The sequence below is a fragment of the Gorilla gorilla genome, chromosome 3, assembly GCF_029281585.2.
Source record: "Gorilla gorilla gorilla isolate KB3781 chromosome 3, NHGRI_mGorGor1-v2.1_pri, whole genome shotgun sequence".
Lineage (NCBI taxonomy): Eukaryota > Metazoa > Chordata > Mammalia > Primates > Hominidae > Gorilla > Gorilla gorilla.
In genome coordinates this window covers 10,240,388-10,267,845 of record NC_073227.2, presented here as the reverse complement: position 1 = coordinate 10,267,845, position 27,458 = coordinate 10,240,388, and the positions used below count along the sequence as shown (strand labels likewise).

The following is a 27,458-nucleotide window of genomic DNA, read 5'->3' as shown; positions in this document are numbered from 1 at the left end:
TGTTAGTTCCTGATCCTTTTTTTTTTTTTTACGCTTTTTTTTTTTTTTTTTGAGATGGAATCTTGCTCTGTCACCCAGGCTAGAGTGCAGTGACACCATCTCGGCTCACTGCAACCTCTGCCTCCTGGGTTCAAGCGATTCTCTTGCCTCAGCCTCTGGAGTAGCTGGGATTACAGGCGCCCGCCACTGCGTCTGGCTAATTATTGTATTTTTAGTAGAGATGAGGGTTTCACCATCTTGGCCAGGCTGGTCTCGAACTCCTGACCTCATGATCCACCTGCCTCGGTCTCCCAAAGTGCTGGGATTACAGGTGTGAGCCACCGCGCCTGGCCTTGTTAGTTTTTATGGAGGTGAAATTAATATAAAATAAACCACTTAAAGCATACAACTTAGTGGCATTAATACATTCATAATGTTGTGTGGCCACTCCCTCTATCTAGTTTCAAAACATTTTCATCACCTCAAAAGGAGACCCTGTACCCAGTAGGCAGTTGCTCCCCATTCCCCCCCCCGACTCGCTAATCCACTTGTTATTTGCCTATTCCGGACATTGCATGTAAATGGAATCATCCAGCATGTGACCTTTTGTGATAGTGTTTCTTCAGTCCCAGAGTCAGGCAAGGGAGACTTGGTCAGCCCCATCCTAGGGTCCCTGCTACCCAAGCCAGCCCCATCCCAGTGGCTCTGGGGAACCTGCCTAGAACAGCCCTGCAGCACCAGAAAGGCATGGGCACCAGGCCAGCCCCGCCCTTCCCTTCAGGGCTTCATCAACGCCAGACCACCATGGACCTGAGACAAGGCGGCTTCTGTATGGGAGCAGGTAGCATTCTCAGAGGGCCATCAGGAGAGCAGGTGGTGGCAGAGCCACAGACTGTCACTATGGTGGGACAAACCCCTTTGCTCTGAGGCTCAGCTTCCTTATCTGTAAAATGGGGAGGATTCCAACACCTTCCTGTAGGCTAGTCCACAGCAAGGGCTAGCTACACAGCACTATGATGACTGACCCTCAGCCAAGGCAGTCCAACTGCCCCACAGCAGCCTGAAACATGGCCCTGATCTGACTCCTCCCACATGAGGGAGAGGTCTGAGCCCTGAGACTCAGCAACCATCTCTGGCCAGCAAGTGTGTCCCTATAATCTGCCCTGTAGGAGGGCTTTGAAATGCTTTTCGGTTTTATGGAGATCATCAAGGCAAATGGGACATTACTTTAAAGGGGCACAGACTCATATTTCTGTCTTTTTTTTTTTTTTGAGACGGAGTTTCGCTCTTTCCCCCAGGCTGGAGTGATGTGATTTCGGCTCACTGCAACCTCTGCGCTCCCCAGGTTCAAGCGATTCTCCTGTCTCAGCCTCCCAAGTGGCTGGGATTATAGGCGCCCGCCAGCACGCCCGGCTAATTCTTGTATTTTTAGTAGAGACCGGGTTTCACCATGTTGGCCAGGCTGGTCTTGAACTCCTGACCTCAGGTGATCCACCCGCCTCGGCCTCCCAAAGTGCTAGGATTACAGGCATGAGCCACCGCATCCGGCTGACTCTATTTCTTAATCCACTAAAAGCCCTTAATTATCCAAGTAATGGCTGAGAGGGGTGGGTAGATATAAGTTAATCAGTCACACAGCTCTGACGTTTGTGATTTGAGGTGGTTGTCTCCGGTCCACAGGGGCCAGGATGGAAACCCAGCTCAGGAGGGGCTGCCATGGGCAGAGCCTCGCCCCGGGCACAGGTGCCCTCATCCTCTTCTGGCCACTTTCTGCTCTGGTCCACGTCACAAAGACACTTGTCCTTGGGTAACCTGGCCAGCACAGCCTGACTGTTGCAGGTGGGGAATTACCGGACCCCAGCGAAGAGAATGGCCTGGACGCCTGCTCCAGCCCTTCTCCCCTCCCCAGCCCCGCTGGGACTCCCACTCTTCCAGACAGGTGAGGCTGACTCCAGCCAGTCCTGGCGTCAGCTGGCCTGGCTTCGCAGCCTGCACAGGACTAGCCTTACCAGGCCCAGAACCTGTTGGGAGGCCCCAGCCTGACCCCTGGGAGCCCCGATGCCTCCCCCAGCATCCAGCCCCAGGGGTGCTGCGTGGCCTCACCCATAGCCTATTCCCGGAACCAGCCGGCCTCCATGCATCTGTCTGCCACAGTGTCCACTGTGGGACGTGGCCACCGAGCCCCACGGTGGCCAGGGGACACAGGTAGCTCTTTCTCCCGTCAGACCACCCCTTCTCCCCACCCCCACCAAACCCTCAGGGGACGCACATGGGGAGGCACTGGACCGCAGGGTCCCTCAGGCCCCTCCCACCCCAGGGGCCCCTCTCCAGGGGTGGGGAGCATTTTTCTCCTGCACCTTTGAGAAATCATCTGGTCTGAAATAAATCCCGCCCTACCTCAGTGGAATCTCCAGAGTCGGCGGATATCCACACAGCCCAGGGCCAGCACACCTGGCCGTCAGAGGCCCGCCCTGGGTCAGGCGGCTCATCTCAGCCAGGACACACCCGAGCCCCAGCACGGGAGGCTGGAGAGGGAGGCAGGGACCCCCTTCCTGGGAATTTGCTGGAGACCCCGAGAGCGGGGCACGGCCTCCTTCCGCTGCCCGCCACCCTCTCCTCTGCAGGGTGCTCATCCCTAGGGACCCCCCAAGAGTCCGGTCTCCCTGGGCCTGCTGTGCTCGGACGGAACCAGGCCCCAACCCCGCCTATCGCCAGAAGGAGCCCTGCAGCACGGTCCGCCCTCGGCGCCCATGAGCGAGGGCCTAATTCACACTGTGCAGGTGCAGAAGTGCGACCCGAGAGGGCGAGCGACCTGCCAACGGCTACACAGCGGGCAGACGGCAGGCGGGAAGGCGGCGGCGGCGAGCCTCGGGCCCCGAGACCGCGCGCCCCGGGCTGGGTCACCGCCTGAGCCACGGCTAGTGCCGACCGGGCCCTCCTCGCTGCGCGTCCTGCCCCGCCCCCTCAGGTCGCCGCCGCCGCAGGTCTTGCCTTCTAGGCCTGGAGGACGCCGCCGAGTGCCAGGCACGCACGCGCGCAGGGGGCGGGGCGTCGTCCCGGGGGCGGGGCCAGACCCTCGCACAGGGCGCGCTGCGGCTCGGCGGGCGGTGCGAGCCTGGGCGCCTGGAGGTCCCGCCCCCTCCGTCGGCGCGGCGCGGCTGAGGGCCGGCGTGGAGAAGGCGGCGGCTGACGGGCTCGCGGCAGCGGCGGGGCGCGGGCGGCCAATGAGGGCGGCCGGAGGGGGCGGGGCGGCGGCCGCGGTTTTGTTCCGCCGCGGCTGAGGCTCGTCGCCCTGAGGTAGCGGGGCCTGGGCGGCCGGCGGTCTTCTCGCTCCGCCGCCCAGCGGCCGCGCTCAGGTACCGAGCCCGGGCGGAGCGCGCCGCCGCCCCCTCCCCTCTTGTCCACGCTGCCCATGCCTCGGCGCACCGGCTCCGAGCTTTGCCCGCGGCACGTGGAGGGCGCGGGCGGTCGTGGGCGCGGGGCCCTGCGCTCCGAGCTGGGCGCGCGGACTACGTCCCCCAGCCCCCGCCGTCTGCGCCGCCCGTCGAGGCGACTTTCCCGCACGAGGCGAGGCCCGCCCTGGTAGCCCCGCGCCGTGGTTCGGTGGCGCGAGAGGCGGGGAGTCGCCGTGGTAAACGGGGCCTTGGGGCGTCCCGAAGGGGACCCAGACGCGGGAGGCCAGACTTCCCCGGCGACCCGAGGAGGGGACTTGCGGCGGATTCCGAAGCCGCTTTTTCTGCGTAGCCTGGAGGGTGTAAATGGCCGAGATTCTCCTGTGTGGAGAAGGCGCCGGTGCCCGCCCGCTGCTGCCCGACTCTAGAGGGGTGTCTTTTTCCGTTAATCTGAGCGCAGTCGCGGAGCCCCTGTTTCCCACGCAGCCTGTGTTAAGTGGCCTCGTGAGTTTTCGCGCGGCATCCTTGGTGCCTCTTCTTTGAAGCTAAGCTTCCATAACTCTAAAGCACTTTTCGTTTTAAACTCAAACCAGACTCACACTTGATGTTTCTATGATCATCTATCTCTCAGTACGGATGGATGAGTTTGGCTTCAAGAATGTGCTCGTGGCTGGTGCCAAGGGAGTGAGTTTTCTCTGTTGCTTGTTCAGTCCGTTACAGATCGAACTCCTTGTTCCACTCTTTCCCCCTTCTCACTACTGCACTTGACTAGTCTTAAAACGAAACAAAAAAGGAAAAGAATGTGCTTCCGTTTCACAATATTTAAGAAATTTAACCTGAACATATTGATGCTGCTTTAAACACCCTCCTGTCGCCTGAGCTTCTCCCTCATCAGGGTGGGTGCTAGAAGGGAAGTGCACCCTTGCACCCTGAAGGTAGGCTGGGAAACGGTTTTGATTTATTTGAAGCTCTTCAATATTACCCCAAAATGGAAATTGACATTGTTTAGAAACAGTGACTTTTCTTTAAATTGGGTTAGTTAGCGCAGGAAAACGAGGTGGTAGTTCTTTCAGACAATTGTAGTTTTCCCTCGTCCGGCGCCATTGTCCCGCCTCCTTGAGTCCTCCTTGTGCGCTGGGTACTGGCAGTCCTGATCCCTTTCTGTGGCTTGATAGTTGATTCCCCGTGCTGTCCCATGAACTTAGAGCTTTTGATTCTGCAGCTTTGTCCCTCTGTTGTGTTCTGTGTTGCGACTTTGAGGGTCACACTCACTGAGGCCTTGGTAATTGTTCCGCCCCTTTGGATGCGTCCTTATGTTTCTTAGATTGGACGTGGGGACCACAGAACGTTTTTGTTACTACTTGAAGTATATAAGAGAAAATGCCAAAGTAATTTTTTCTTTTTTTTTTTAGTGCATGCATTTCTAGTTATAGAGGTAGTTGCTCTATAGTGAGGCCTTTCTAGTTGTAGAGGTAGTTGCTCACATGCAATGATGTGCACAGGAAACAGAAATAGGAAGAGGCTCTAATCCGAGAGAGTACACATTTTTAGCTGGTAGATAAAAGAACTAAGAAAACAGGTATTTTTCACCGGTGCATTGGGAACAGGGAAAATGTTTTTTTAAAAAAGGAAATTAAGGCTAGGCGCGGTGGCTCACACCTGTAATCCCAGCACTTTGAGAGGCCGAGGCGGGCAGATCACGAGGTCAGAAGATCGAGACCATCCTGGCCAACATGGTGAAACCCCGTCTCTACTAAAAATAGAAAAATTAGCTGGGTGTGGTGGTGCGCGCCTGTAATCCCAGCTACTTGGGAGGCTGAGGCAGGAGAATCATTTGAACCCAGGAGGTGGAGGTTGCAGTGAGCCAAGATGGCGCCACTGCACTCCACCCTGATGACAGAGCGAGACTCCGTCTCAAAAAAAAAAAAAAAAGGAAATTAAAAAGTTTTATATAAACCCTTTTGGCATTTTCTGCAATGATATTAAAGAAAAATTGAATTTCACAATCTTTTAAGCATTTGTTATTAAGTGGTTATAATTTGAAAATGTGTGTCAGGGACTCAGGAACTGTCACATGTGTTATGTAGTTTAATCTGATTCCTTGGAGCCTCATGAAGTGGGTGGTTTCTTCTCATTTTCAGTTTCCAAGGAACCCAGGCCTGGAGAGGTGGTTACTTGTCCAGGTGAAGTTACTTGGCCTGGCTAGTGAGTGGGCCCAACTGGTGTCTGAACCCGGGGCTTTGTGCAGCTGTCCAGAGCTCACCTTGTGTTCTTTACCTCACAACAAAATTACTTGGTGCAGTTTATCTTTTTCCATGTGGTGATATGGTGCAGCCTGTTCTCACCAGTGGAGTGGTTACAATGATAATCTTCATTTTACGATTTGAATTTCTTGGCCAGGCTTGGTGGCTCACACCTGTAACCCCAGCATTTTGGAAGGCTGAGGCAGGAGGATCACTTGAGCCCAGGAGTTGGAGACCAGCCTGAGCAACATAGTGAGACCCCCATTTCTACAAAAAATAAAAATAAAAAATGAGCTGGGTATGGTGGTGTGCACCTGTAGTCCTGGCTACTTGGGAGGCTGAGGTGGGAGGATTGCTTCAGCCAGGGAGGTGGAGGCTGCAGTGAGCCTAGGCAACAGAGAGAGGCTTCATGTCGGAAAAAAAAAAAAAGATTTGAGTTTCTTCTCCTTTGTTGGGTTGCAAAAGGAACACTTCGAATGTGGTTTCAGTGCACTTAAAAATAGCGAGTTCAGCCGGGCGTGGTGGCTCACACCTGTAATCCCAGCACTTTGGGAGGCTGAGACATGGGGAGAACCCACCGACCTTGTGGGGCTGGACCCTACAAGGTGGGTAGGTCACCTGAGGTCAAGAGTTGAAGAGCAGCTTGGCCAACATGGCGAAACCCCGTCTCTACTAAAAAATACAAAAAATAGCTGGATGTGGTGGCGGGTGCCTGCAATCCCCGCTACTTGGGAGGCTGAGGTGGGAGAATCACTTGAACTTGGGAGGCTGAGGTTGCAGTGAGTTGAGATCGCGCCGTTGCACTTCAGCCTGGGCAGCAACAGCGAAACTTCATCTCAAAAAAAAAATCGAGTTGCTAGACACTATACCTTCTGCCCCCACACATGCAGGAACTCCTGTATGACTAGCATCGCCCACCGGAGTGGTACATTTGCTACAGTTGATGAACCTACATGGACACATGCTTATTATCCAAAGTCCATAGTTGACATCAGGGTTCACTCTTGATATTGTAGTCTATGGATTTAGACAAATGTGTAATGACCTTTGTCAACCATTATAGTATCATGCAGAATAATTTCACTGCCTTAAAAATCTATGCCCTGCCTCACCTCTCTCTACCCCTGGCCCCTGGCAGCCACGGTTTTTTTTTTGTTTGTTTTTTTAAATAGTCTCCACAGTTAACCTTTTCCAGAATGCCATATGGTAGGAATCATACAATACGTAGCCGTTTCAGACCCGTTTCTTTCACATAGCGACATGCGTTTAAATATATTCTGTATTTTTTGGTGGTTTGATAGCTCATTTCTTTTTAGTGCCAAATAATATTACACTGTCTGGATGTACCACACTTTATCTGCTCACCTACAGGAAATCTTGGTTGTTTCCAAGTTTTGGCACTTACGGATACAGCTGCTGTGGGCATCTGTGTGCAGGTTTTGTGTGGACATAGGTTTTTAGTTCCTTTGGGTGAATACGAAGGAGCAGGATTGCTGGATCATGTACACAGTTGCTCCATATCCTCCTCAGCACTTGGGTGTTGTCAATGTTCTGGATGTTGGGCATTCTAATTGGTGTGTAGTGGTACCTTGAGTGTAGTGGTTTTTTTTTTTTTTTTTTTTGAGACGGAGTTTCACTCTCGTTGCCCAGGCTGGAGTGCGATGGTGCGATCTCGGCTCACCGAAACCTCCGCCTCCTGGGTTCCAGTGATTCTCCTGCCTCAGCCTCCTGAGTAGCTGGGATTACAGGCATGTGCCACCACGCCCGGCTAATTTTGTATTTTTAGTAGAGACGGGGTTTCTCCATGTTAGCCAGGCTGGTCTTGAACTCCTGACCTCAGGTGATCCACCTGCCTCGGCCTCCCAAAATGCTGGGATTACAGGTGTGAGCCACCATGCCTGGACTTTTTTTTTTTTTTTTTTTTTTTGAGACGGAGTCTTGCCCTGTCGCTCAGGCTGGAGTGCAATGGTGCGATCTTGGCTCACTGCAACTGCTGCCTCATCCTCCCGAGTAGCTGCGCTTACAGGCACCTGCCATCATGCCCAGCTAAATTTTGTATTTTTAGTAGAGATGGGGTTTCGCCGTGTTGGCCAGGCTGGTCTCGAACTCCTGATCTCAGGTGATCCACCCGCCTGGGTCTCCCAAAGTGCTGGGATTATAGGCGTGAGCACCACACCCGGCCCCAGTTGGTGAGGGGTGTGTTAAAGTCTTTGCCCCAATTTTTTCTTTAGTTGGATTGGGTTCTTTTTTTTTTTTTTTTTTTTTAAATGGAGTTTCCCTCTTGTCGCCTAGCCTGGAGTGCGGTGGTGCTATCTTGGCTCACTGCAACCTCCGCCTCCTGGGTTCAAGGGATTCTCCTGCCTCAGCCTCCCGACTAGCTGGGATTACAGGTGCACGCCACCACGCCAGGCTAATTTTTGTAGTTTTAGTAGAGATGGGGTTTCACCACATTGGCCAGGCTGGTCTCGAACTCCTGACCTCAGTTGATCCACCCGCCTTGGCCTCCCAAAGTGGGATTACAGGCATGAACCACTGCACCTGGCCTTTTTTTTTTTTTTTTTTGGAGACATGGTCTCACCCTGTCACCTAGGCTGGAGTGCAGTGGCATGATCTCGGCTTACTGCAACCTCAGCTCCTGGGTTCAAGTGATTCTTTCTACTTCGACCTCCTGAGTAGCTGGGATTACAGGTGTGTGCCCACACGCCCGGCTAATTTTTGTAGTTTTTTGGTAGAGATGGGGTTTCACCATGTTGGCCAGGCTGGGGTTGTTTTCTTATTGTTGAATTTTAAAATATCTTTTTATATTTTGGATAATGGTTCTTTGTCAAATAAGTCTTTTGCAAATATTTTCTTTCAGTCTGGAACTGTTTTTTATTCTCTTGACAGTGTCTTTTGCAGAGTAGATATTTTTAATTTTAATGAAGTTCAACATAACAATTCTTTCTTTTATGGATCGTGCCTTCAGTGTTGTATCTCAGAAGTCATCGCCAAACCCAAAGTCATCTATATTTTTCTCTTGTGTTATTTATCTAGTAGGATTTTTATAGTTTTGCCTTTTACTTTAGGTCTGTGATCCATTTTGAGTTAGTTTTCATGAAGGGTGTCCATACACTCCATGTCTTTTTTTTTTTTTTTTGAGATGGAGTCTTGCTTTGTTGCCCAGGCTGTAGTGCAGTGGTGTGATCTCAGCTCACTGCAACCTTTGCCTCCTGGGTTCAAGTGGTTCTCCTGCCTCAGCCTCCCGAGTAGCTGGGATTACAGGTGTACGCCACCACGCCTGGCTAATTTTTATAGTTTTAGTAGAGGTGGGGTTTAACTATGTTGGCCAGACTGCTCTTGAACTCTTGACCTCAAATGATCCACCCATCTCGGGCTTCCAAAGTGCTAGGATTATAGGCGTGAGCCACTGCACCCGGCCTCATGTCTTTTTTTCTTGTGGATGTCTAGTTTTTCAGCAGCACTTGTTGAAAAGACTCTCTGTTCTCTATTGTATTACCATTGCTCCTTTGTCAAAGATCAGGGACTGTGTGGTTCTATATCTGGGCTCTCTATTCTGCCTGTTCCATTGATCCAATTGTCTATTCTTTTGCCCATCCCACACTGTCTTTTTATTTTGAGACAGGGTCTTGCTGTGTCACCCAGGTCGGAGTGCAGCAGTGCAATCATGGATCATTGCATCCTCCACCTCTCGGGCTGAAGCAGTGCTCTCACCTCTGCCTTCTAAGTAGCTAGGATTGTAGGCACGCAGGTAATTTTAAAATTTTATGTAGAGATGGAGTCTCGCTATGTTGCCCAGGCTGGTCTTGAACTCCTGGGCCCAAGCCTTCCACAGTACAGGGATTACAGTTGTGAGCCGCTGTGCCTGGGCACACACGGTCTTGATGACAGCAACTTTATAATAAGTCTTAGAGTTGAATAGTGTCAGTCCTCCAACTTTGTTCTTCTCCTGTAATATCATGTGGGCTATTCTGGGTTGTTTGCCTCTCTGTATAAACTTTATTTATTTATTTTTTGAGATGGAGTCTCACTCTGTCACCCAGGCTGGGGCGCAGTGGTGCCATCTCAGCTCATTGCGACCTCCGCCTCCCGGATTCAAGCAAACCTCCTGCTTCGGCCTCCTGAGTAGCTGGGATTATAGGCGCCTGCTACCACACTCGGCTAATTTTTGTATTTTTAGTAGAGATGGGGTTTCACCATGTTGGCCAGGCTGGTCTCAGGGTGAGTTCTCTTGCCATCTAAAGGGAGGACGCGGCCACTGTATCCCTCTGCAGTGAGACAGCGTGTTGACAGCTATTCCCTCTGTGTGTGAATGGAGAGCCAGAATGAGCAACATCAGAGGAAACCTCCAGTGTGAAAGCAGAAGCCAGGAAAAGCAGAGAAGACCAAGGGAGCTGAGATACAGAGTGCAGGGACCAGAAAAAGTAATTTAAAACCCCCCATGAAAAGCAGCCCTGTATATGTAGTAGAGATAAGCGTGAAGACAGGTCCCGACATGGGCATTTGGAGAAGAGGAGGGAGCCCTTGGGGGTGAAGCATACACACGTCATTGGAAGGGTTGGAGGAGCGGAGGATAGATCCTAGAACAGCGGCAACAGCAGCAAGCGTGGGACACGGAGTCCAGGAACAGACGGAGATGCAGACCAGGGTGGGGTGCAGAGTGCGCCATGAGCCAGGCTGGAAGGACGTGGTCTCTGGACCAAGGAAGACCTTGCTTGAGGCGCCTTGAGCATTTTCTAAAGTTGGGGCGAGAGAAGACCCTGAAAGCTGAGCAGGCATCCTGGGAGTGGGCTTCTTACAGAAGTGGAGGAGAGAAGAGGTGGGGTCTTCACGTGCCCCCCTTCTCAGGAAGCTGCAAGATGAGGGGGAGGGGTGCCCCGAGTGGGCTAGAGCACAGCCCCGCCAGCGCTGAGCACAAGGTGGGACTCCAGGAGCAAAAGGGCTGAAGGTGTCCTGATGTCTTTGACCAAAGGGCTTATTCCTAGGAGGTTTATAAATCTGCTGGGGAGGTTGGGGCAAGACTTTATACTAGGCAGAAACTTTGCACTCGTAAAAAGGAAGGAATTGTGAACTTTGGAGAACAGACCCCACTGTGTGGCCTAACTGGAAACACTATAGTGACGTGATAATGTCAGCGATGACTTGACAAAATGTTCACACAGCCGTATTGGGAGGTGTGGGGTGGGGCTGTGTTGGCAAAGAGATACACCCTGACATGCCTTCAAGCCAGCAGATGATGCTCAGAGGGGCGCGCTGGGGCACAGTCCAGGAGCAGCAGTGTCTGCGGGCTGTGTGCATGGGTGTAGTAAGTACCCAAGGACAGGGCTGAAGGGGTGGAAGTGGCCACTGTGGAGTGGCGGAGGTGAGGCCTCTGCACGTTTGGGAGTAGCTCAGTATTGGTTTGTAAGCCAGCACCCTGTGTGTGTTGCCGTGGTGAAATAAAATAGAGCTTGTTAGGGGTTGAGTGAGGTCCGCCCCTAGAAGTCACATGTTGAAGTCCTGACCCCCCCCCAATACTTCAGAATGTGCACTTACTTGGAAATAGGGTTGTTGCAGATGTAATTAGTTAAGATGGGGTCACACTGGAGCATGGTGGGTCCTGCCGCAAAATGACTGATATCCTTATAAAATGGAGAGACTTGCACACAGGCACACACAGGGAGAATGCGGTGGGAAGATTGGAGTGACGCCAGAGCCGGGAGGGAGGCCTGATCAGTCCCTCCCCAGAGCCTTCAGAGGGGCATGGCCCTGCTGGCGTCTTGGTCTTGGACTCCCAGCCTCCAAGGACAGCTGGCCAGTTCGTTTCTGTCCTAAGCCACCACTTTGTGATACTTGGTTATAGGAAGCTAATTCATGGCTCTACAAATGCTGTATCTGACTCCATGTGGATCGAATTAAATTAAAACACAGAAAAATCGAACCTGCTTTGGTGCCTTTTTGGAGGATGGAGTCCTGGAGAATGAGAGTGGCCAGAGCCGCCAGCCGAGGGCATTTTGCCGCTGTCCCGTGAGGTGGCCATCTGAGCTGAGGCACTGCCTGTGGCAGGGGCTCGTCCCTGCTGCCCCCGTGGAGCTCCAGCTCTGGGTTTGACCCTCCTAGGGGTCTGCAGGGCACCGGTGTGGCCAGATCCTGGGGAGCGAGGGGAGAAGATGGGGGAGTTCGGGGACCAGGGTGAGGATTTTGGCCTCTGTCCTAAGGGCTGAGGAGGCTGTTTCTGGGGGCCAGAGCACCGTGATCTGCTTTCCGCTGAGGTCGGGCCAAGGGTTGCCCAGTGGATGGGAATGAGTGTAGGCTGCTGTGGTCCTCCAGACCTTGAGGATCAGGCTTGAGCTGGGTGCAGAGGTGGAAGGAGAGGCAGGGAAAGCTCCTGGGGTTGTTGGCTAAGTCACCAGTGCAGTTACAAGGAAGGGATTTACGGTGCAGTTACAAGGAGCCTTTGGGAGCGAGGACGGCGACTTAATGCCGGAAAAGTGGAAGTGAGTTCGTTGTAGCCGTCCTCTGAAGTGAGCCCACTTAGTGTGGGGAGAAGGCATCGCCTGGGCTCAGGGCAGTGCTCGTGGGCTTGGGAGGGACCACTTCCTGTCTGGAGGGGCCGGCGCCGAGAGGTCCTGGAGTAGGGGCGAGGGATGCCTGATGCCGGCTGTGCTTCCTGGAGCTCAGGTGGTGTGTCCTCTTTGTTCTTGCTGGGTCCCACTCCTCACCTGTTGGTGGCAGGGACAGTGAGTTCTGGCAGCGGGAGCCAGGTTTCTCTCACTTTCCACGTCTCTTCTGCATCTACCTGGAACCCAGAGGTCTCTTCCCACTTGTCCTGGCCTTTGTCTCCTTTTCCGGGACCCTCTTGTTTAGCTTTCAGTCCTGGCTTCAATGTCACTGCCTTAGAGGGGCCTCTCTCATCGCCCCTCGAAAAGGCTGTCCTGCCATGGTGGGGTCCTACGGCATCCTCACTGCTACCATCCGTCACTGTTTCTGTATCTCTGGGCTTTCCCAGCTCCGGCAGGGGCTTCCTCTGGTCCTGAACTGCTCCTTCCCCAGACTTCCCTCATGCAGACTGGAGACTGGCCTCAGAACTGCCAAGGGGGAGGGACTTGCTGTCCATCACGCCTCGTGACTGGTGCTGCATCCTCATGGCTCAGTTTCTTCTAAGGGGAGACGGGCCTGACGTTGTGTGTGTGGAATCACATCCCCCAGGAGGTTATGTTCAAGTCTGCACCCCTAATACTTGCAAATGTGACTTTATTTAGAAATAGGGTCTTTGCAGATGCTATTGTATTTTTTTTTTTTTTTTTTGAGACAGAGTCTCACTCTGTTGCCCAAGCTGGAGTGCAGTGGCATGATCTCGGCTCACTGCAACCTCCGCCTCCTGGGTTCAAGCAATTCTCCTGCCTCAGCCTCCCAAGTAGCTGGGACCACAGGCACGTGCCACCACACCCAGCTAATTTTTTATGTTTTTAGTAGAGACAGGATTTCACTGTGTTAGCCAGGATGGTCTCGATTTCCTGACCTTGTGATTTGCCCGCCTCGGCCTCCTAAAGTGCTGGGATTACAGGCGTGAGCCACTGCGCCCGGCCAGATGCTTTTGCAATTAATGTACATTAAGATGAAGTCATATGATTAGAGTCGGCTCTAACCCAATCATTGGTGTCCTTTTAAGAAGAGATAGCGATACAGAGACTCTGGCGCTGGGGAGAAGGCCGCATGGTGACAGGCAGAGATCGCAGTGGTACAGCTATAAGCCAGGAAATGCCGAGGACTCCCAGAGCCACTGGAAACTGGAGAGAGTCCTGGAACAGGTTCCCCCTCAGCCTCCAGAAGGAGGCACCTGTTGATACCTCAGTTTTGGACTTCCGGCCTCCAGAACTGTGAGAGTAAACTTTTGTTGTTTGAAGCCCCCTCAGTTATGGGAGATTGTTATAATGGCCCTGCTGGCATCTTGGAAGCCAACACACGTGTCGGTGATGACCTGACTAACGCCTTCCTTCCTGCAGGAAATGCAAGTTCCACACGAGGGTCTCTTCCCTGCCCAGCACTCACAATCCCCGTCGTCTCCTGGGCTCCCAGCAGGGAGCTGCTTTTGGCAGTAGGCGTGGTCCCTTCTGCGCTGCATGCGCCTCCCGCGTGCCAGAGCTGCTGCATTGACACTGCTGGGTGCTCTGCATTGGCGCTGCTGGACACTTGCCCTGGCTGGTGCTTTGCGGGCACACTTTATCTGATTTTTTTTTGAAACGGAGTCTCGCTCAGTCACCACACTGGAGTGCAGTGGTGTGATTTTGGCTCACTGCAACCTCTGCCCCACCCGGTTCAAGTGATTCTCCTGCCTCAGCCTCCTGAGTAGCTGGGACTACAGGTGCGCGCCATCACACCAAGCTAATTTTTATATTTTTAATAGAGACGGGGTTTCACCATGTTGGCCCAGGATGGTCTCAATCTCCTGACCTCCTGATCTACCCTCCTCGGCCTCCCAAGGTGCTGGGATTACAGGCATGAGCCACCGCGCCCAGCCTGTCTGATGTTTTAAAGTCTGTGAGTTATGAGCGTGTGACTCTTGCACACACGTCATCGTTTCTCTGTCGAGGGTGTGCAGACCCTCCAGGCGTTCACATCACACGTGACCACAGGCAGTAGTCACAGCCAGGAGTGTGGCATCAGTGTGGCATGGTGCTGGCATCTGACAGTGCTCAGGCAGATTTGGGACATGTCCTCCCTGCCATTTTTCTGACCCAGGGTCACGTGCTGCATTGGGACCCCCTCCAGTCTGGGCGGGGCCTAGCCGAGCTCTTTCCTGACTCCATGCTTCTGAAGATCTCTGGCTGGTCATTTTGTAGAGTTGGCCTGTTTTGAGATTGTCTGACATTTCTTCAGAATTAAATAATCAGGTTCCAGGCCAGGCGTGGTGGTGATACATACCTGTAATCCGAGCACTGTGGGAGGCTGAGGTGGGCGGATCACCTGAGCTCAGGAGTTTGAGACCAGCCTGGCCAACATGGTGAAATGCTGTCTTTACTACAAATACAAAAATTAGCTGGGTGTGGTAGTGTGTGCCTGTAATCCCGGCTACTCGGGAGGCTGAGGCAGGAGAATCGCTTGAACCCGGGAGGCGGAGGTTGCAGTGAGCCGAGATCACACCACTGCACTCCAGCCTGGGCGATGGAGAAAGACTCTGCCTCAAAAAAAAAAAAAAAAAAGGAAATTCAGGTTCCTGTGTTTGTGTCCTGGGCGCCTCGCAGGAGGCTCTCGGGGTGTTCACATTGATCGCTGGGTTCAGGTGCCCGCCGGGCAAACCTGCTGTTACTGTTTTTCCTTGGTGGCTGCCAAGCATCTTTTGGGGATCACTCTGAGGCTGTGAGCTCTGTTTCTTGCCATACGTTCTCTGTGGGTCCAGCATCACGGATGCATCTTGCCTGAGACTGTTGTGTTGGGACATTGGTCAAGTGGTGATTTTAAAGCATTTCCCTCATTCTCTCTGCACTCACTAGTGGCTCCCCACCACCCCCACCTCACCTGGGTCCATGGGTTCCTGGGTTCGTGGGTTCATAGGTTCCTGGGTTCCTGGGTCCATGGGTCTGTGGGTTCCTGGATTTGTGGGTCCATGGGTTCATGGGTTCCTGGGTCTGTGGGTAGCTGGTTCCTGGGTTTGTGGGTCTGTGGGTCCCTGGGTCCGTGGGTTCCTGAGTTCATGGGTTCCTGGATCTGTGGGTTCCTGGGTCCATGGGTCCATGGGTTCTTGGGTTCCTGGGTCTGTGGGTACCTGGGTCTTTGGGTCCGTAGGTCCCTGGGTTCCTGGATCTGTGGGTTCCTGGGTTTGTGGGTTCATGGGTTCTGGGTCTGTGGGTCCATGGGTTCCTGGGTTCTGAGGTTCATGGGTTCCTGGGTATCTGGGTTCATGGGTTCCTGGGTGCCTGTGTTCACTGCTGCTCGCTTTGCTCTGTGTCACAGGCAGGCTGTTGGGGAGCCATCCTCACTTCCTGTACCTCAACAGGCTCCAGCTCTTTTCCCTGCCCCAGCCCTGAAATCAGCCGTTTCTATACAGACTGTGAGGCCTGTTTTTAAAATAAAATCCTAGTTATTATTTTTTCAAGTTATAGTGTGGCTGCTGTTGCCTTTCTAGGGTTGTGTGTGTGCTTTGTGCAATCAGGAGGGTTTGGAAGGTGAGTGTGCAGCCCCTCGTGGTGCACGGTGTGAAGGGAGCTGGCCCCTCACCTTGCAGGAGTGGTTGGTGGGATTAGGGAGGGAGGCTGGCTTGTCAGCCATAGAGCCCCATCCTGTGAGGGCTCTGAGGCTGGGACAGAGGTGAGTCCGGGCCGTGGCTGTGGCTGTGAGCTGGTGGCTCTGACGCTGGGACAGAGGTGAGTCCGGGCCGTGGCTGTGAGCTGGGGGCTCTGACGCTGGGACAGAGGTGAGTCCGGGCCGTGGCTGTGGCTGTGAGCTGGGGGCTCTGACGCTAGGACAGAGGTGAGTCCGGGCCGTGGCTGTGAGCTGGGGGCTCTGACGCTGGGACAGAGGTGAGTCCGGGCCGTGGCTGTGAGCTGGCACCCCAGTTACTGGTGGTTTTTCCCCAGCTGACATCGACCAGCGTGGGGTGTGCAGTGTGGCTGGCTCTGATTTGTGCTCCTTAGTTTGAGACAATTTGAATGGAGCCACTGCTGTGGAGAGGCCTCCTTCTGAAGCATCACAAGTGGGCCCGGCTGACCCTGGCCCAGCGCACGACACCCCTCTTGGAGTCTGAGGTTCTTGGCGGTGGGCTGGAGATGACAGTGGTGGCTGCCGAGGGTGGTGGGAGTGGTCAGCGCCGAGCACGCGATTTCAGATCCAGTGAGCCAGGCGGGCACAGCCTTTAGCTGATGTGGTGTGTCCCCTGGCCTGGAACAGCCCCATGGGTGGGTGGCACCCGTCAGGACCTGTGCACAGACCCTGCCTGGGTTTGGTCTGCCCAGTGCCCTGGACCTGGCAGCAGCGGGGCTGTGCCTGGTGACGGGAAGGCTCCGAGCCAGGCTGGGTGGCCCACTGTGCGCGTCGCTGCTGTGTTGGTGGTGGCGCCTTTGCCCTGGCCCTCGTTCAGGAAGATGCTGGCTTTTGGGCTCTAGGGAAGTGCATGTTGGTTTCTGTCGAGAGTGGTTGTGTGTGTACATTTTAAGCGTGGAACGCAGGTATTGAACCGTGTAGAAACCTTTCCAGCGTTGGCAGAAGTGTGCGTGTGAGTCTCCTTTGCCCTTTTACTTCACTGGCAGGTGTCGTGAACTTGGATGCCGCCTGCCTTCCTAGCGTGGCCCACGTGGCCGGGGGGTCCTTCTGATGGGGCGGCTCACGTGGCTCCCACGTGCCAGGCTTTTGGGGCAGACGCTCGTGAGCGGTGCTGCCTATGGGTTGCCTTCATTGGTGGAGGTGAGGCCTGGGCTTTGGCGTCCTGTCCGCCCTTAATCCTTGCCTAGGAGCAGTCTGTGGGCCCCAGAAGACTGGCCCGAAACTGGAGCTGGGCGGCAGCTGAGGACGTGCACCCTGGAGGTTGTGTGGAGGTTCCGTCACTGCTGTCTTAATTCCCAGGCACTCTTCTTTTTCTCTGGAAGTTCCTTTTTGAGGGTGTCCTGGTCTTCATGGAGGTGCTGTATCACTCCGAGGGCAGAGGGCTACTGCTGAGGAAGGCCTTGCCGTCCCACCTAGCACTCTTTTCCAAGTTGCTGGTTTTGCTTGTTTGCACCTTGTCTGTTTTGGCCTCTGTTGGGTCTGAACTAGGTGGCCTTGGCAGCTGCTCACACCCAACAGTGGGACCCTGAGAAGGGTCAAAGCCGGGGCAGGTTGGGGACATGCTGGGTGCAGGGCCACCTTGCTGGGCACCTCGGCTGGTTGGTGTCTGTTGGGAGCAGCCCTGGGGCCGCCCCGCAGCCTCTGCCTGCAGTACAGATGAATCTGCCCACTGCTGGGGCTGGAGAGCTCAGGGCCTGAAAGACCCCCTGAGCCCTCGCCCTTCCTCCGCCGGCCCCTTGCTGTCAGCACGCCAGGTGCAGACCCTGGCAGGCTTCCTGTGCCCCAGCTTCAGTGTGGAGCGCTTGCCTAGCTGGCTGGCATGGGAGCGGGAGGGGTGTTTGGCCACTTGGAGCAGAAGGGGGTGGGTAGTCAGAGTTTCTGTGTTCTTGGCTTGATATTGGCTTTCCAGCAGCTTCCCAGCTTCCAGAATGTCCTTGCCATCATCTCCCATCCTGTTTCCTCTTTTTTGGAGCAGAGGCCTGGGGTGGCCTGTCTTCTTCTTTCAGTTGAGGCTTCCGGGGCGGGTGGGTCTAATATGTGTCTTTGCCTTTAGCCAGAAGACCACCGTGATTAGATTTTCCAGAAGAGAACTCGCGTGGTAGTTTTGAAAATGGGAGGGTGTTTGTGAGGCGGGATATCAGAAATACTTTATACAGAGGGGACTAGGCATGTAGCAGAAACATCAACAAAATGGTTTTGCGTATAATCACATGATGATTTCTCTCTTCTGAGAAACAGGCACAAATCCTGAAGAGCCCGTGGGCATGGACTGCTCATCTGTAAAGAAAGTGGAGACATGACCTTGAGATTTGGCTGACCCAGGAATGCCGGGGCCTTTGCAAGTCTGATGTTCCAGGACTCCAGTGCCTGTTGGTGTGGACGGAGGACACGGGGCCCCGACCATGGTCACACTCATCACTGAGAAGCTGCAGAGCCAGAGCCTGGACGACCTCACCTGCAAGGCGGAGGCTGGCCCGGTAAGCAGCTGCGGGTGGCACCAGGCTGGGTGCTCCTCCCCCGTGCTGTCACAGGGGAATAGCCACACTGGGAGGTGGAGGTGAGGGCTAAGTTCTCAGGGGCCTGGGGGGCCCTGCCGGGCCAGGGATGGGGGTGTCTGGTGCACATGTGGGCCCCAGAGCCCATCAGTGTAATCACAGTGGATTTTCACGATCATTTAAAAAAAAATAGACTTATTAAAAATGCCAACTGGGCGTGGTGGCTCATGCCTGTAATCCCAGCACTTTGGGAGGCCAAGGCGGTCAGATCACTTGAGGTCAGGAGTTCGTAACCAGCCTGGCCAACATGTTGAAACCCCGTCTCTACTAAAAATACAAAAATTAGCCGGGCACGGTAGCAGGCGCCTGTAGTCCCAGCTGCTCGGGAGGCTGAGGCAGGAGAATGGCATGCACCCGGGAGGCGGAGCTTGCAGTGAGCGGAGATCGCTCCACTGCACTCCAGCCTGGGACAGAGCGAGACTCCGTCTCAAAAAAAAAAGAGCCTTGACTTGCTGTTTAAAAAAATAGAGTTTTACTGAAAGGCTGACTTACACACAGAAGCTGGAGCCCCAAGCACAGGTGTGCCTGTTACCATCCAATCAAGCAGCAGCCTGCGCCCCGCCGGGCTCCCTGTCCCTCCCCTCCTAGCCGCGCCTCCCAAGGGAGCCTCTGCTTGGATTTGATCACCACGTTAGCTTCCTGCAGGCAGCTTGATATTCCTACAGTCATGGTGAAGTGAACTTTGGATGTGCCACCTTCAGGACCCCCCCGCCCTAGTTAGATGGCAGATCCGGAAGGAGGTGGCTGATGTCTAGCCTGGAGGGTCTTGCCAGGCCCTCAGAGCCAGCAGGGGTGCTTGGAGCGCCTGCCTGTCCTGGGCCTGGCTTGGCTGTGGCTCTGGAGGCGTAGGCACGCTGCATTTGTAGCCCCTTGCATGTTACAGAAATGAGAGGGTGAAGGGAAAGCTGTGGGTCGCGGGCCTTTGGACCGGGCACATGTGACCCATCTTCACCGCAGGGGGTTCCAGTGAGGGTCTGAGGGTCCAAGCTGAAGCCTCTCCTCCCGAAAGCTGGCGAGCGTGGGTGTTGGGCTGTGGGAGGTGGCATGTGGCCTAAACCTTCGCAAGCACTGCTTGTGGGGCCTGGCGCTCAGGGCCACTGTGACTGAGGTGACTGTGGCAGCACTGGCTGTGTCCTGTAGTTAGTACGTTTCCGGCTGTCAGCCCACGGGTAGAGGTGGCCGAGGCGGGGAAGGCAGTGCTTGCCTGATGTCTCAGTGCCTTGCTGGCTGCAGAGCCATGTTCTTTCCAGACACTGTGGCCGGTTTCTCATTTTTTCTTTTTTTTTCTGGAGACAGAGTCTTGCTTTGTCATCCATGCTGGAGTGTAGTGGCACCATCTCAGCTCACTGCAACCTCCGTCTCCCGGGTTCAAGTGATTCTCGTGCCCCAGCCTCCCGAGTAGCTAGCGTTACAGGCACACGCCACCACACCCGGCTAAATTTTGTATTTTTTTTTTTTTTTGAGACGGAGTCTTGCTCTGTCGCCTAGGCTGGAGTGCAATGGCACAATCTCAGCTCACTGCAACCTCCATCTCCCAGGTTCAAGCAATTCTCCTGCCTCAGCCTCCTGAGTAGCTAGGATTACAGGTGCATGCCACCAGGCCTGGCTAATTTTTGTATTTTTAGTAGAGACAGGGTTTCACCATATTGGTTAGGCTGGTCTCGAGCTCCTGACCTCATGATCTGCCTGCCTCGGCCTCCCAAAGTCCTGGGATTACAGGCGTGAGCCACCACACCCAGCCTAAATTTTGTATTTTTAGTAGAGACGGGGTTTCACCATGTTGGCCATGTTGGCGAGGCTGGTCAGTGATCCGCCCACCTCAGCCTTGCAGAGTGTTGGGATTACAGGCGTGAGCCACCGCGCCCGGCCCCATTTTTCCTTTTGATTAAATGGAGAAAACATTTTTAAGATGTCTCTAACCAAGACCAAAGGATACAGAGTGGCACATGCCTATCAGATGGCTGTGTGCCTCTGAGGACATTTTTGGCAAGTGGACGTCAGCCAGGGCGTGGGTGGCTTTCCAGGGAGGTGGCTACGCAGCATGCCTGCCGGGCCTGGGAGGTGTCTGGACGGATGTCCTGGTGTGGGGTGACCCACGGGCCCCCACGTCCTCTGTGCTTTAGGTGGCCGCTCTTCACCTCTTTTTTTTTCAGCTTTTATTTTAGATACAGGGGGTACAGGTGCAGGTTTTATTTTAGATACAGGGGGTGCAGGTGCAGGTTTTATTTTAGATACAGGGGGTGCAGGTGCAGGTTTTATTTTAGATACAGGGGGTGCAGGTGCAGGTTTTATTTTAGATACAGGGGGTGCAGGTGCAGGTTTTATTTTAGATACAGGGGGTGCAGGTGCAGGTTTTATTTTAGATACAGGGGGTGCAGGTGCAGGTTTTATTTTAGATACAGGGGGTGCAGGTGCAGGTTTGTCACTTGGCTATATTGCACTCGGGTTGTGAGCACAGTACCCAGTAGGTAGCTCTTCAGCCCCGGCCTCCTCCCTGCCTCCCATTCTTCATCTCTTTGTGGAGCACTTGTCCATTGACAGAGAAGGCAGCATAGGCAGTTCCTTGGTCAGCCTCGGCCTTGGGACAGGAGCCCTGGGAGCCCTGCAGGGTGAGTGGTCACGAGGGTTCCATCACAGCCTGCTCCTGCTCCTGCTGACCCCAGCGGCTCTGTTAGTGGCCAGCCAGGGCCACTGTTGAGTCTGTTGCTGTTGAAGATGGTTTTTCCCAATGACTCCTGTTTTCTTAAAACACGGCCTGTGAATATGGCGGTGGTTTCTATCTGAAAAAGGAGGACAAACCTTTTTATCCCTAAATGTAAATCTTTTTACTTTTTTTTTTTTTTTTTTTTGAGATGGAGTCTTGCCCTGTTGCCGAGGTTGGAGTGCAGTGGAGTGATCGCACGTCATTGCAACCTCCGCTTCCAGGGCTCAAGCGATTCTCTCGCCTCAGCCTCCCGAGTAGCTGGGACTACAGGGGTGTGCCACCACGCCCAACCTATTTTTTAATTTTTTTTTTTTAAAGTGATGGAGTCTTGCTCTGTCACCCAGGCTGGAGTGCAGTGGTGCAGTCTTGGCTCACTGCAACCTCTGCCTCCCGCGTTCAAGCAATTCTCTTGCCTCAGTCTCCTGAGTAGCTGGGACTACAGGCATGCGCCACCACGCCCGGCTAATTTTTTTTTTGTATTTTTAGTAGAGATGGGGTTTCACCATGTTGGCCAGGCTGGTCTTGAACTCCTGACCTCAAGTGATCCACCCACCTCAGCCTCCCAAAGTGCTGGGATTACAGGCATGAGCCACCATGCCCAGCCTTTATCAGGATTTTTTAAAAAATTATTTTTCATTTGTTTATTTATTTATTTTATCTTTTAGACAAGAGTCTCACTCTGTTGCCCAGGCTGGAATGCAGTGGCGCGATCTTGGCTCACTGTAACCCCCACCTCCTGAGTTCAAGCGATTCCCCTGCCTCAGCCTCCTCAGTAGTTGGGATTATAGGCACATGCCACCAAGCCCAGCTAATTTTTGTATTTTTAGTAGAGACAGGGTTTCACCATGTTGGTCAGGCTGGTCTTGAACTCCTAACCTCAGGTGATCCACCCGCTTCAGGCTCCCAAAGTGCTGGGATTACAGGCCTGAGCCACCGTGCCCGGCCAGGATTTTTAATCTGTGTAATTCGGACAGTGTGATTGCCTGTGTTGAGGAAACCCAGTTACTCAGTGATAGATTGTTTACACGTGAGACCAGCTCTCCCATGTCAACTGAATATCTAAACACAAGTTACTTCTAACATTCAAGGAAACAAGTCAGTATTTTAAATAGCCAATTCATTGTATAAAAATAGAAACTGATGTTTTCAAAGGTGACTTAAAATAGTATTTTTATGAAAAATAAGTGTAGACAGTTGTAGAGAGTAGAAACTCATACATTCATGTATGAGGTTCTGTGTGGAAGTATATCTTCATACATACCCATGGCCCGGCCTCAGTGAGCAAGCGAGGCGGGTGCCGTTAGCTCAGGGCTCCTTGTTTGATCTGCGCCTTTACCCAGTCCCTTCCTGCCATGATTTCATAGCGCATTCTAGACATACTTTCTCTGTAAATATCTCACTCTGTATCTCCAAAAGATAAAGACTTTAAGACACATGACCAGAATGTCATTTTCACACCTAAAACTCTCAGAGATTCCTTAATATCTCTATCCGGTCAGCATTCAAACTTCTCCGATTGTCTGAGTTTAAGAATTTGTTCAGGGAGTCCAGATTCAGGGTGTCTCATGTCCCTTTTCCCCATAGGGTGCTCCTTGGAGCTTGTGTGTTGAGGACCCAGCTGCTTGTCCTGGAGTGTCCAGGCTGCATGCCCCCGCTGCCGCCTCGTGCGCTCCCCTCCCACGTTTGTTCTGGGAGTTGCTGGTTGGAGCGAGCACTGCCCTGCCCCTTATGGTTTCCTCTAGTTGCACATAGATTTTTAAACTGAAATTAAAGTTGATTTAGCTTTTTTTTTTTTTTTCAAAGACAGGGTCTCATTAATTTGTGAACGTTTTTGGTAGAGACGGGGTCTTGCTGTGTTGCCCAGGCTAGTCTCTAACTCCTGGCCTCAAGTGACCCTCCTTATGCGGCCTCCCAAAGTGCTGAGATTGCAGGTGTGAGCCACTGCGCCCAGCCTACAGTTAAAGTGGAACCCACATAATGCTGTTTCTCACTTGTACCAGAAACACTTCTAGTGCTCACTGTCTCTGGGTGGCTGGTGGCTGCCGTGGTGGACAGCCTGTTGGCTGTCCCTCACCACAGAATGTTCTCGCAGGCAGTGCTGTGAGGCTCGAAGCTCGATCAGGTTCGTGTTTGAGAGACCACCATTTGCTCATCCGTTCCTCTGTTTTTGGACCTTTGGGTGGTTGCCATATTTTAGCTATTAGGGATAATGCAGCTGTGAACATTCATGTGTGAGTTTCTGTGTGGAAGTTTCATGTATGAGTTTCTGTGTGGAAGTATGTCTTCATTTCTTTTGGGTGCAAACCTAGTCGTGGGATTGCTGGGTCATATGGTGATTCTATGTTTAACATTTTGAGGAACTGCCAAACTGTTTTCCACAGTGTCTGTACCATGTTCCGTTCCGCAGCAATGTATGAGAGTTCTAATTTCTCCAACTCTTTTTTTCTGGAGGCAGAGTCTTGCTCTTTCGCCCAGGCTGGAGTGCAGTGGCGCGATCTCGGCTCACTCTGCCTCCCAGGTTCACGCCATTCTCATGCCTCAGCCTCCCAAGTAGCTGGGACTACAGGCGCATGCCACCACTCCCAACTAATTTTTTGTATTTTTTTAGTAGAGCTGGGGTTTCACCATGTTGGCAAGGATGGTCTCAATCTCCTGACCTCGTGATCCGCCTGCCTCTGCCTCCCAAAGTGGTGGGATTACAGGCATGAGCCACCGTGCCTGGCCCTAATTTCTCCAACTCTCATCAATGCGTGTTATTGTCCATTTTTTTGATGAAAGCCACCTTCATGGGTGTGGAGTGGTATCTCATTGTGGTTCTGATTTTCGTTTCCCTATGGTTAGCTATGTTGAGCATGTTTTCACATGCTCATTGGCCATTTGTATCTCTTCTTTTGAGAAATATCTAATGAAATCCCATTTTTACTTTAAAATTGGGGTATTTCTCTTTTTATTTTTGAGTTGTGAGAACCTTTTTTTTTTTTTTTTTTTTTTTGAGACAGGGCCTTGCTTTGTTGTTGCCCAGGCTGGAGTGCAGGGTCTCAATCACTGCTCACTGCAGCCTCGACCTCCTGGGCTCAAGTGATCCTCCTGCCTCAGCCTTCTGAGTAGCTAGGACTACAGACATGTGTGACCACACCCAGCCTTTTTTTTTTTTTTTTTTTTGATGGAATCTTGCTCTTGTTGCTAAGGCTGGAGTGCAGTGGTGCGATCTTGGCTCACTGCAACCTCCACCTCCTGGGTTCGAGAGAGTCTTCTGCCTCAGCCTCCTGAGTAGCTGGGATTACAGGCATCCGCCACCACGCCCAGCTAATTTTTATATTTTTAGTAGAGATAGAATTTCACCATGTTGGCCAGGCTGGTCTTGAACTCCTGACTTTGTGATCTGCCCACCTTGGCCTCCCAAAATGCTGGGATTACAGGTTACAGCCACCACGCCCACCCCACACCCAGCTATTTTTTAAAAATTTATATCTTTTAGAAAGGGGGTCTCACTGTGTTTCCCAGGCTGGTTTCGACCTCCTGGGCTCAATGGGTCCTCCCGCCTCAGCCTCCCAAAATGCAGGGATTACAGGTGTGAGCCATGACACCTGGCCAGTAAGAGTTTTCTATGGTTTCTTCCCCCGTTCTGTCATTCTGTCATCTCGAGAGTGGTGTGTAAATGGAGTGACACAGTGCACAAGCATATGGGTTCTGCCTTTCCATCAGCATGCTTCCCTGGAGATCCGTCCGGCGGTTCCTCTGCGCCACCAAGAGGTGCTCCGTGGCGTGGAGGTGCACTCTGTATAACCATGTGGAGGAATGCCGCGTCCTAATGCAAATCATGACGTGATTTTTAGGGTTGTGTCCTCATGGGGGACCTACACAGACGACCAGTAACCACAGGCGTGAGGCGGTGGGAGGGGAGTGGGCACGGGTGCCTCGCTGAGCTGCTGGAGCAGCAAAGAGGGTTGGAGGTGTAATGGCGGCTGAGTGCTGGAAGATGGGCGGGGTCTTAATGTTGGGGTGGGCAAAGGCCATTGGGGCCACAGGGAGGGGGACGTGGATGGGTGGGTGGGGCCAGCATCTCACTGTGCTCTGGCTGGGGCTTCCCCAGAGAGCCCGGGACAGCAGCCAGGAGGCGGTAGGGCCTGAAGGTCACGTGTGAAGGTCATTCAGCGCGTTGGGGCATCTGCGCTGCACTGGCTGTGCTGGGTTAGCAATATGGTGCTCACTTCCTGCAGGGAGGCGGGTGGGAAGCAGGTGACTGAGGAGTCGCGATATTGCATCAGGAAAAAAGTAGAGCCCAAGGGGTGCTGGGAGTTTACATAGGGCGCCGGGCAGTGACCCCTGGGTGGAGCTGGAAGGTGGGTGGTGAGCCATATGGACATCTGGGGAGTCAGCCAGGTGGAGGTTCCCATGGCCGTGGGAGGCTGTGAGGGTGGGAGCCTGGGGGCACAGGCATCTGGGATCTGACTCTCAGGAGTCCAGAGGGCAGAGTAGAGGGCCGCGGCGGCCAGGACCAGAGCAGCAGTTCCCGGGCCGAGGGGCGGAGAGCAGGGAGAGCTGAGAATGTCAGGGTAGGGGAGAGAGGAGGCGGTGTGATGGGGCTGTGCTGGGGGCTGTAGGCGCAGGGAAGCTCACTGTGCCGCTGGCCTGGCGGGCACGGTATGGGTGGGTGGCAGGCTGTGGTGTCCTCCAGCCCTGTGCAGCTGTGCAGATATAGGCTGGGATTGATTGGTAGAGAGTTGGTTTTTAAAAAACTTTTAGTTTTTTTTTTTTTTGAGATGGAGTCTGGCTCTGTCACCCAGGCTGGAGTGCAGAGGCGTGATCTCCGCTCACTGCAAGCTCTGCCTCACGCCATTCTCCTGCCTCAGCCTCTTGAGTAGCTGGAACTACAGGCGCTCGCCACCACGCCTGGCTAATTTTTTTGTATTTTTAGTAGAGATGGGGTTTCACCGTGTTAGCCAGGATGGTCTCGATCTCCTGACCTCGTCACCTGCCTGTCTCGGCCTCCCGAAGTGCTGGGATTACAGGCGTGAGCCACCGTGCCCAGCCTAAAAACTTTTAGGTTTTTAAAGACAGGGTCTTGCTGTGTTGCCCAGGCTGGAGTGCAGTGCACTCAGTCGTTCGCTGCAGCCTTGGCCTCCCTAGCCCAAGCAATCCTCCCACCTCAGCCTCTTGAGTAGCTGGAATCACAGGCTCATGCCATCATATCTGCTCTTTGTTTTGTAGAGACCAGGTTTCCCTGTGTTGCCCAGGCTGTTCTCAAACTCGTGGGCTCAAGTGATCCTCCCACCTCGGCCTCCCACAGTGCTGGGATTCCCCTGTGTCCGGCCCTGAAGTACAGATTTCTTTTTTTTTCTTCTTTTTCTGGATGGAGTCTCGCTCTTGTTGCCCAGGCTGGAGTGCAGTGGTGTGATCTCGGCTCACTGCAGCCTCTGCCTCCCGGGTTCAAGCGATTCCCCTGCCTCAGCCTCCCAAGTAGCTGGGATTACAGGCACCCACCACCATACCCAGCTAATTTTTGTATTTTTAGTAAAGACAGGGTTTCACCATGTTGGCCACGCTGGTCTCAAACTCCTGAGCTCAAGTGATCCTCCCGCCTTGCTGGGATTCAGGTGTGTGCCCCGGTGCCCAGCCCTGAAGTCCAGATTTCTTGAGGCTTAAGGGCTGCATGTTCACGTTCCCCGAAATCCGTATGTTGAAGTCCTCACCCTCAAGGTGATGGGATGAATATTTGGAGGTGGGGTCTCTGGGAGGTGCTTAGGTCATGGCAGCAGTGCCCTCATGAATGGAATTAAGTGCGCATATGTGAGAGGCATCAGAGAGGAAGCCAGCCCCTTCGACCATGCATAGATACAACCGGAAGAGCAGTCTGTGAACCAGGAGGTGGCCTTACCAGACACTGAATCTGCCCATCCCTTGATCTTGGACTTCTGCCTCCAGGACTGTGAGGAATAAGTGTTTTTGACAAGCCCCCTGCCTGAGCCTGTGGGACCCGGCTGCCCAGCCTCTCCTGGCTCCTGGGGACCCTGGCTCTGTTTGTCTGCTGCACCCACATCCCACACGGCCAGTGCTGCTGGGAGTAGCTGCTGCCCCTGGCGTGTCTTTGCATAGAGGTGGTCACATCTGGGGCCGTGCGGGCTTGTGGCTCCTTCAAGCTGCCTGTGAGAGCCATCTGTGCCAGCTGGGAAAGTCCTTTCCTTGCTAGACGTTTTTCCATGGTAGTGTCGGGCTGGGTGCTGTTCATGTGGCCCCGGGGAACGGGTGCTGTGCGGAACAGGAAGAGAGCGAGGTCCTGGTGCTTGCTGGGGGGAGGCCCAGGGCCGGGAGGATCGACAGCAACAAGGGCCCCTGTGGCGTGAAAGCC

At 53.6% G+C, this 27,458-nt stretch overlaps 1 protein-coding gene across 7 annotated transcripts in view; it reads left to right on the top strand.

The window, feature by feature from the left end:
- The first annotated feature begins 1,672 nt into the window (after positions 1–1,672).
- Positions 1,673–27,458, top strand: part of FAM53A (family with sequence similarity 53 member A) — a 44,031-nt gene continuing 18,245 nt past the window's right edge. Inside the window, exons 1-2 of one of the 7 annotated variants that reach the window (XM_063705085.1) lie at positions 1,673–2,184; positions 18,089–18,327. In XM_063705085.1, coding sequence (XP_063561155.1) covers positions 18,253–18,327 — 75 coding nt within the window. In that variant the 5' untranslated portion in view covers positions 1,673–2,184; positions 18,089–18,252. Of the gene's footprint in view, positions 2,185–3,208; positions 4,307–18,082; positions 18,328–27,458 lie in introns of those variants that run through there. The other 6 variants (XM_055384321.2, XM_019025357.4, XM_055384319.2 and 3 more) reach the window with 6 other exon arrangements.